This window comes from Chaetura pelagica, unplaced genomic scaffold, assembly GCF_000747805.2.
Source record: "Chaetura pelagica isolate M959 unplaced genomic scaffold, ChaPel_1.0 scaffold577, whole genome shotgun sequence".
Taxonomy (NCBI): domain Eukaryota; kingdom Metazoa; phylum Chordata; class Aves; order Apodiformes; family Apodidae; genus Chaetura; species Chaetura pelagica.
This window is the reverse complement of record NW_009953912.1, coordinates 61885-72483: the sequence shown is the minus strand read 5'-3', so window position 1 is coordinate 72483 and position 10599 is coordinate 61885. Positions and strand designations below refer to the sequence as shown.

The 10599-nt window shown below is 38.8% G+C and overlaps 1 protein-coding gene across 1 annotated transcript in view; it reads left to right on the top strand.

Annotated features, from left to right (window-relative positions):
- Nucleotides 1-2284: 2284 nt before the first annotated feature.
- LOC104392128 (cytochrome c oxidase subunit 7C, mitochondrial) overlaps nt 2285-10599 on the top strand; it is a 22742-nt gene continuing 14427 nt past the window's right edge. The window contains exon 1 of the mRNA XM_010001487.1: nt 2285-2329. Coding sequence (XP_009999789.1) covers nt 2285-2329 — 45 coding nt within the window. The remainder of the gene's footprint in view (nt 2330-10599) is intronic.

Below are 10599 nucleotides of genomic sequence, written 5' to 3'. Positions count from 1 at the left end.
AGATAATTGGTTCTAGATACTCACTGAGGCAAACCCACAGCCTGATACTACAGCACCAAAAACTCCCCCATTACCAAATACAGAAAGGAGGGAAGTGAATAAAGTGAAAAAGAGAAATAGGAATGGAATAGTGTGGAGTCAAAAACCCGAATGTAGAAAAGACTTGCTTCAACACCTAAGATGCCCCTGCAGAACCATTTCACAGTTCTGCAGACTGAAGAGGAAAGCAACCCATGCCAGATAAACTGTCAAAGCTGACCAAGGCAGCTCACTTGGCATATTGTATAATGACAAGTGCTCATAAGAAGCAGCAACGAGTAATAGTTGTGGGGGACTCTCTTCTCAGGGGTACTGAGGGACCATTCGCAGACCTGATCCACTTACTAGGTCTGCAGGTTACTGGGGGCTGGCATCAGAGATGTAACAGAAAGATTACATAAATGCTTATACAGCCTTCTGACTATGATCCACTCATACTGCTTCCCATGGACACCAATAACACAGACAAGAGTAAGCTGAAAAGTATCAGGCAAGACTGTAGAGCACTGGTAGAAACAGTGAAGGGCTCAGGAGCACAGATGGTCTTCTCATCAATCCTTCTGGTCAAATGGAAAGGGCTGGAAAGGGCCGACCAAATTGGAATAATCAATGGCTACAGGAGTGGTGTCATAGCCAGGGGTTCAGTTACATAGACCACATGATTCATTTTGAGAGAAGTGGTTTCCTGGAGGCTGATGGAGTTCATTTGTCAGAGAAAGAGGAGAGAGTATTTGGCAGGAGGCTGCCCAATTTAGGTAGGAGGGCTTTAAATTATTTATGCCAGGGAGAAGACCTTCAACTTATCCCACACCCACCACTTTGAGGACAGAGACAGTAACAGCTGCCCTGGGCCTGCAAGAGGATCACAGGGCAGCAGGAAAGCATCTGAACTACAAAATGTAATCCTTGCCAACACAACTGCTTTGAAAGGGGTCCATCTTAAATGCCTCTATGCAAACACACAGAGCATGGGGAATAAAAAAGAGGAATTGCAGATGTGTGCATGCCTGCAGGGCTATGATGTTACTACACTGAGACATAGTGGGATGACAACTAAGATGGGAGTGTGGAGATGGTTGAGTACAAGCTCTTCAGGAAGGACAGGCAGGGAAGAACAGAAGGGGGTGCCACCCTCTACATCAATGACCAGCTGGAGTTCATAGAGCTGTCTGGGGTTGAAGGACAGAGACCTTGTGGGTCAGGTTTAAAGGCAAGACAGGGGCAGGAGATATCATAGTGGAGGTCTGATACACACCACCCAACCAGGAAGACCAAGTGGATGAGGACAGATAGGAGCAGCTTCAGGCTCATAGGCTTGGTCCTCATGGGGGATTTCAACCATCCTGATACCTGCTTGAGAGATAACACAGCAAAGCACCAGCAATGCTTGAGAAAAGAAGGCCTTACTACAGTGCTTCAGTACTAAAATGGTTGTTACCAAGAAGATGGAGACTCCCTATTTATGAGGAGTCACATGGAAAATACAAGGGGTAACGGGCACAAGTTGCTCCTGAGAAGATTCCGGTTGGATACCAGAGGTAAATTTTTCCCCATGAGGACAGTCAAACATTGGAATAGTCTCCCAAGGGAAGTGGTAGATTCCCCCACATGGCAGTTTTAAGTCTCTGCTTGACAAGGTACTGAGCCACCTCATATAAACTATAATATTACCTAAAAGGGTCAGACAAGATGATAATTGGGGTGCCTTCCAACCTGACATTCCACGATTATATGATTGTATGAATCCAGGAAGTTCCTGGAGTGTATTGATGGCAACTTCCTCCTCCACATGGTAGAGGAACCAACAAGAAAAGATGCTTTGCAGGACCTTGTTCTCACCAACAGAGACAGGCTGGTTGATGATGCAAATCTTAATGGGAGACCAGGCTGTAGCAATCACGACGTGGTCAAATTCAGGGTCATTATGGCAGGGAGAAAGGAGCAAAGCAAGTTCACTACCCATTTCAAAAGAGCAAAGTTTGGTCTCTTGAAGGACCTGCTTGGCAGGGTTTCGTGGGACAAAGTCCTGGAGGGAATGGGAGCCCAGGAAAGCTGGTCTGTATTCAAGGATCACTTTCTCCATGCTCAGGAGCTGTATGTCCCGACAAAGATGAAGGCAGGCAGGAGTGCCAAGAGGCCTGTATGGATGAGCAATGAGCTTCTGGACACAGTTTAATGTAAAAGCAAAGTTTACAGACAAGTTGTCAGAGAAGGAAGGGATCATGCAAAGAAGGCCAAAGCACAAATGGAGTTAGATCTGGCCAGGGATGTTAAGAACAAGTCTCTACAGGTATGTCAGCAATAAGAGGAAGACTGGGGAAAACATGGGCACACTTCAGAAAGAAACTGGAGACCTGGCCATTCAGAACATACAGAAGGCTGACATACTCAGTGACTCTTTGGCCCCAGACTTCACTGAGAAGGGCTCTGGTCACACCACCCCAGTCATAGAAGGCAAAGGCAGGGACTGGGAAGGAAGAACCCCCCACTGAAGGAGAGGAGCAGGCTCAAAACCACCTGAAGGACATGAACATGCACAGGTCAATGGGATCTGATGGGATTAATCCACAGCTCCTGAAGGAACTGGCAAATGAAGTTGAAAGCCTTTGCCCATCATATTTGAAAATTCTTGGCAGTCTGGTGAAGTTCCCACTGACTGAAAAAGGGGAAACATAACACCCATTTTCAAGAAGGGAAAAAAGGAAAAGCCAGGAAACTATAGGCCAGTCAGTCTCACCTCTATGCCCAGCAAGATCATGGAGCAGATCCTACTGAAAGATCTGCTCAGGCACATGGAAATCTATGGGGTGATTGGTGACAGTCAACACTGCTTCACCAAGGGCGAATCCTTCCTGACTAATTTGGTGACCTTCTATGATGGGATTACAGCATTGGTGGACAAAGGAAGAGCAACTTATGTCATCTACCAGAACCTGTGCAAGCATTCAACTCTGTCCTGCCTGACATCCTGGTATCCAAACTGGAACAATGTGGATTCGATGGACCACTTGGTGGATAAGGAACTGGCTGGATGGTCACACTCAAAGAATGGTGATCAATGGCTCAATGTCGAGACGTAGAACAGTGATGCGGTGTTCCCCAAGGGTTGGTACTGGACCAGTGCTATTTAATATCTTTGTTGGAGACATGGACAGTGGCACTGAGTGCACGCTCAACAAGTTTGCTGATGACACCAAGCTGTGTGGAAGTAGACACTCTGGAGGGAAGGGATGCCATCCCAAGGACCTTGACAGGCTTGAGAGGTGGGCTCATGCAAACTAAATTCTAAACTGCATGAAGTTCAACAAGGCCAAGTGCAAGGCTCTGCACTTCAGTTGGGGAAATCCCACGTGCAAATACAGGTTGGATGGAGAATGGATCTAAGAGACTTGAGGAGAAGGACTTTGGGGTGGTGGTGGACAAGAAGTTCAACAGGGGCCAGCAATGTATGCTTGCAACACAGAAAACCAGTGGTGTCCTAGGCTGCATAAAAATAAATGTGGTCAGGAGGTCAAGGGAAGTGATTCTTCCCCTCTGCTCTCATGAGACCTTGCCTCGAGTACTGTGTCCAGTACTGGAGTTCTGGGGAGACATCATAGCAGCCTTTCAGTAACTGAAAGGGGCCTACAAGAAAGCTGGGGAGGAACTTCTTACAACGGCTTATAATTAAACTGTAAGAGGGGAGATTTAGAATACACATTAGGAGAAAAATCTTCACTATCTGGGTAGCTAGACACTGGAACAGGTTGCCTAGGAAAGCTGTGGAAGCTCCATCCCTGGAAGTGTCCCAGGGCAAGCTGGATGTGGGTCTGAGCAACCTGGTCTAGTTGGACGTGACCCCACCAACGCAGGGGTGTTGGATCTAGATGACCCCTCAGGTCCTTTACAACCTAAACCATTCTATGACTCCATAATTCTATATTTAATGCCACATATAAGAATGTCAGTGGCACACACTCTTGAGAAAGAAAACATCCAAAAGGATATGATGAAACATGGGAATATTTCCTCAAGCCAGTAATTTTTGTGATGTCTTTAAAAATAGATTCTTTTTTTCATGGGCATTTACGTTTATGCAAAAATGGGTTTTGTTCTTTTCCCTTTAGCCCAAGGAATATGTTTTTTTGTTATTTATTCATTTTTCTGCATCTTGCCTTCTTCAAGAAAAGCACCCTCCTTCTTCACACTGTGTCTGATTTCATTTTCTATTATTTTGTTTATTTTTTCAGACATTCAAATTTAATTTCCAGAAGCAAAAAGCCATTGGAATGCGTATTGTCAGAGTTATAAGACACCAAATCTAGTCTATAGAAATAAAGAGCTAAACATAGCTATGATGTTGAAAATGTTTAAACCATAAAGAATAGCTTTAAAAACATGTAAAGCCAAAATGGAGCATCATTCCAATAAATTATGAGAAAGGACCAATTACAGCTATAACATTGCAAAGCACATTTTGTTTACCACAAAAGCTTTAAAGCCAGCTGGAGATGTTATTTACAAATTTCTTGAGTGTTCAACATATTCATTTGAAATCTAGTTTGGCTGAAGCTAAACCTACACGCAAAAAAAAAGGTTAAAAGAAGAGTAATAATTATTTGTTATCTTCTTCCTTTGTCCTTGCTGTTAATTGAATTTCCTCTGGCTAAGGAAAACAGGCTGGAAATATCAAATCAGTCACACTTAATTTTGTTGAGAACTGTGACATGTCAATGCAAAACAAACATTAAAAAAAATAATCAAGCTTCAAAGAAGGATTTGGGCATTCAAAGATTGTTGGTGATGCTATCTCCTCCGTTGCCTTTAACATTCATTTCCTCTCCATTGTAAGAATTTCATTTGTATTAGCTTTCACACCCTGACAGTTCTTTTCTTCCCAGTCCCTCCCGACATAATAACTGGGATCTATAAAATAATTGAAATAGATTTATATGACCAAGAATTAATTTATTTAAACAAAGTTCAGCTATTTTGTACCTGGTTGAGCAACACTCAGAACCACAAATATCTTTTTCTCCAACACTTGTATTTCTGCACATTTGTCACTTAGTGAATCTGATCCATTTTCTAGTCTTACAGAAACTTTTATCTGTTTTAAACCTTGATTAATCCCTAAACAAACAGCTAACATAGAGAACACCTGTTTATTCAAGGTCAAAAATGTTACATCACAAACCCATGGCATTCTGATCTCAAATAAAAGTAGAGAAGGACAAGTACGTAGACATGTAACAAAAAATCATGAAAGTATCCAAGTAACATCCATTCATAATTTTGTAGTAACATTATTGAATACTTTTACAATTAATTAAATTAATATAATTTATTCTCTCCCGTCACTGGACACCACTGAAAAGAGCCTGGCTCCACCCTCTCTGCATCTTCCTTTCAGTATTTGTTAAATTAAAATTTCTAAAACACATTCATGAGTTTTCTTCTGAGCCTCCTTATCTCCAGGCCAAACAATCCCAGGTGTGTCAGCTTTTTACCACAGCAGAAATACTCCATATACTTCACCACCACCACCACGGAACTTGTTGAACTCTCTCCAGCATGTCTACATCACACTTGTACTGAAGATACGTTATAATTTTCGCCTTAGGGGAAGTCTCACATTATTTTAAGCTGACTTCAATAACATATTTCTATTTCCCTACCCTGCTCCCCATTTTTTCCCCATAAAGTGACAAATTCTTAAAACACAGATTTTCAAAAATATTTACAATCTATACATGACTTATCAGATTTATTTCAAAACTCCTATAAATAATACAGTAGTCAAAGAAGAAAGGATTTGGATGAAGTCATTCTGTATAACTCACACATAATGTGAATATACGAAAATAAAAAATTCAAGTCAACTTTATATACAGTGCTGCTTTCTCTGCATGTTCAGATTCATTAAAGAAAATAACAACTGGTGTCCATCCAGATGGTAAAATGCATCTCATGCTGATGGAGGCAAATTGTGCTTTGTACATAAAAGACCAACCACACATACTGAACTTTCCAGCACTAAGTTTTAAGAAAGAATCACCTACCACAACCAGGCAGACTTTCAGGTTGGTCTTCTTATTTTGACAACCTTGCAAGCAGGTTTCCAAGCAGAGCACCTCAAGAATTCAAACGGAAATTGTCCTTGGGCTTCCATTCTTTCTTAGAAAAAGTAACCTAATTTTCTAGGGAAATCACAAGAAGTGTCCAACAGCTACCATGTTACCATATCATATTATGTTTATTGCATTATATGGTGTATATTATACTATATTGTTATATTATATACAATTATATGTCATGCATATTATATATATATAATCTCTGAGGATATGCACTATCATCTAGTTGTGAAAGCATAATTATGAACAACAATGAAGTTCAGAATCTTTACTTGGGTGTATATTAAAGAAAATTTGTACACATTTATCAATATTTTCCTAATAAAAAAAGGCATTAATTGTAACAAAATCATACAGTTAATTTTCTAAGATGGAGTGGAATATTTGCTTTGCAGAACAGAGCATGTTTTCTTGAACACCTGAAGAATGCCTAAAGTACACAATTAAATTATTCCCATTACTTCAGTCAGAGGCTGAAATTTTACCACTTTTGTGCTTACACTTGCCTAATTACAGCTACAAATTATAAGCCTGCATACCTGCAAGTATGCCTGGATGGCTTAATCCACATTGTGATCTTTCACTTGTTTCTTCCCTTGGAAACAAGGTGAACTTGTTACTACTTTTTACACTTTTAATTACCTAGCTGAGCTTAAAATGGTGAAAGAACATTTTGGTTATGTGTGGAGAGTCCATATGATGTGCTCATATTTGTTATTTTGAACTACCTGATTTCAGGAAAGACCATGATATTGGTAGAAAATTTAACTAGTACAGACTTATATTGAAATTACTTTATACAGTTCTTCTGTATCTTCTAAAGATACCAATTCATTTAATTATAAACTGCCAGCTAATAGAGCACTATCAATAAAGTTTTCTCCCCATTGATCTTCTAAGAGTTTATATATGCTTTAGGTCATTACATACAGCATTATGTAAGGCAGATAATTTTGAGAATAATTTTTATTCTAGTACAGAACTCTGATTTATCAGAGACAATAAAATATTACAAAACATAGACTTTTGGTTGTTTTCTTCCTGCCAATTATAAAAAAAAAAAATAATAAAAAAATAAATCAATTTAAGTCTTACAGTGGTCAGTCCAGGACCCCTAAATGACATGAACAAAGTAAGATTTACCAACTACCATATGATTTACATATTTAGATGTATATACAGGCAAATCTATCAGGAGACTAAAGAATTAGGGGAGGGAAAAGTACAAATTCTTTATTTAAACCTTCAGAGGGAACTTCTAGCCAGTTGTCAGTGATAAATAAATCCTGCCTCAATAAAAACAGACTTTTTTTCCCTCACTAATTTCACTACAATTTCACTGTGCTCTCTGACTTCCCTACATATATGATACCTGCTGAAATGGCTGCAGACTAGATGTTGTAAGAAACATCAAACATTAAAATCAATGCCAGCTAATAGAGCACTATCAATAAAGTTTTCTCCCCATTGATCTTCTAAGAGTTTATATATGCTTTAGGTCATTACATACAGCATTATGTAAGGCAGATAATTTTGAGAATAATTTTTATTCTAGTACAGAACTCTGATTTATCAGAGACAATAAAATATTACAAAACATAGACTTTTGGTTGTTTTCTTCCTGCCAATTATAAAAAAAAAAAATAATAAAAAAATAAATCAATTTAAGTCTTACAGTGGTCAGTCCAGGACCCCTAAATGACATGAACAAAGTAAGATTTACCAACTACCATATGATTTACATATTTAGATGTATATACAGGCAAATCTATCAGGAGACTAAAGAATTAGGGGAGGGAAAAGTACAAATTCTTTATTTAAACCTTCAGAGGGAACTTCTAGCCAGTTGTCAGTGATAAATAAATCCTGCCTCAATAAAAACAGACTTTTTTTCCCTCACTAATTTCACTACAATTTCACTGTGCTCTCTGACTTCCCTACATATATGATACCTGCTGAAATGGCTGCAGACTAGATGTTGTAAGAAACATCAAACATTAAAATCAAATTAGATTTATGAATATATTTTAAATAAAAAGTTCCAGTCTTTAATCTTTCTATTTTACCATACATAAACTTACTAGCCAGGCTTCCTTGGTTTCAAGGTTAACTGATTATTTGGATATGTACATAGTAACCTTCCAAAACCATCAGAAACTAGACAAGGAAAGTATCTAGTTTCTTTCAAACTGATCTGTATTCAGAAATAAAGAGCAGGAAACAATACACAATAATTTATTTTTATGAATGTTAGGAACGACAGTGCACTTCAATATTGTATCCAGCTCAAATTATGACTGAGCCAAATATTTCATTTTAAGAGTCCTGTTAAATCTTTTCAAAGGCCTTGTTTTATGTGTTCATGAAATAACTCACTATTTTTCAGCTTTCAGGAATGGTAATTGCTGTAAATCTCATAAATTCGCATGAGTAGTACCAGCAAGACACTCTGTTAAAATTCGTCTACATTGTTGTTGGAATATTTATTAGGTACTAAAATATTTAAAGGAAACCTACAACTACTACAATTCAAATTACATTTCACCTAAAAAAAAATAATTTTTATAGTGTTTAGTATTATTGTTTTGTCGCTGTATAAGAAAGCATCTAATCCAACTCAATCTTGAGCGGAAAAGTCTCTTTTCATTAGATGGCTGAATGAAATAATCACATTAACTGGATATTCCCTATTGTGTTTTATCGGTTTTCAGAAGTAAGTTGCACTGCTCATTGTAATAATTGACATTTTCAACATTTACACATTAAATAGAAATATTAGCACTATTTGTAAGCTAGTTAGCTCTTGATGGACTAGTGACCTTCAGTGGACCTTCAGTATCGGGTTTTTTTTCAGGCTGCTTCTGTAGCAGCTGGAGAGATTACCTCGCCCTTTTTCTCATTATGATCACCTACTCCCTGGTGTCCTTTTTGTGTCAGCATCTCCTAACCTGATCCAGTCCAGGTGAGTTAGCTGACACCTATTATTTAAATTTTCAACATTCACCTCACTCGTTCCTCTCCTCTCCCTTTGCCTCTCTTAAAACTCATTTGTATTCTCTGTTCCAGCTGATGTCCACAAGTATCAAGACTTTCTGCCTCTACTGCAACATCAGCTCTGGCTGAGCACCATGGCAATACAAGAGCTCCTCAGGCTGAGTGAACACTGAGAATATGCAAACCAGAGCAGCTCTGAACATTAACCATCCCATCACCCTTATTATTTATTATAAACTCCTCCCCTAAATAATTCAGCCTAACACAGGGGATTCTGACAGGCTTCTCGGTGGAAGAGACCATTCACCAGTTCCTTCATAAATTAAAAGGTACTACTACAGAAAGACCAACCTCAAATGTTGGATTTTTTCTTCCTCTATGAGAAAGTGACTAGAGAAAAGAGCTGAAATACAGACCTGACCTGATCTGTTTCTTTTCCAAATAAATATACAGCCTCTGAAAAGGGAATGGACAAACAGAATTTGGCTTGATTCAAACAAAATTGTAAACATATTATATAATAATCCGTGGCTCTTACCCTGTTCCTATTTGCAGGGGGTTTAGGAGCAAAATCTACAGAAAACAGTGCTGATTAAAGATAATCAAGTAGCAACTGTTAATTTTAGTATGGGTAGAGTTTCAAAATCATCTCTGTAGCAGGACGCGCCATCTCTCATTATGCCTGCCTCAGTTTCCCTCTATGATTCAACTGCTTTTTGTCTCTCAGATTTGAAGGTCCAGGTCTGGAGTAAAAAGATTCCCATGAGAAAGGGAAGACCTAGCAAACCCTGAGCTGGTAACAATCTTGAAAGGTACAGAGGCCAAGTTGATGTTCGCAACACCAGATGCTCTCCAGTGTTGAAGAACACTGAGCCCAGCCCTGTCACAACCAGGCCCAAAATGGAGATAAAGTAATAACGAACAGATAAACAAAAGAGTCCACTTAGTGAGAACAGAGTCTTCATCTTTTTTCTACTGTTTTCTTTTATTCTCCAATGAGAGATGTTGGAGGTATGGATAAATAGTTGAATGACAGCAGACAATCTACTTTATACTGTAAAAGCCTGGTCCCACTTTTGATCAGGAGGAATTCCTGTACACTTTCCCAGGATGTTGCTGGACCTTCTCCTCTGCAACAGGGACGCCTGCCAGAGAGATTAATGCTTGAGAATTAAGACCCACTCAGGGACACCCAGGTGTGTCCTGGAAAGGGTGAGAGATATTAACTCTTTCATTGTCTTTATTAGCAAACTTAACATTAAATAATTTTCATTATTAAGTTTTAAGATTATAGAATCCTTTAACATTGACAGTTAAGGTTCTAGGCCTAGTATAAATTTGATAATAAGTTCCTAGGATTTAAATGGTTAACCTTTGTTTGATCTGAACTACAAGCAGTACATTTTATTGTTAAGATAGCTTTTGCATTCAAACTTCAACTTTTATTCCA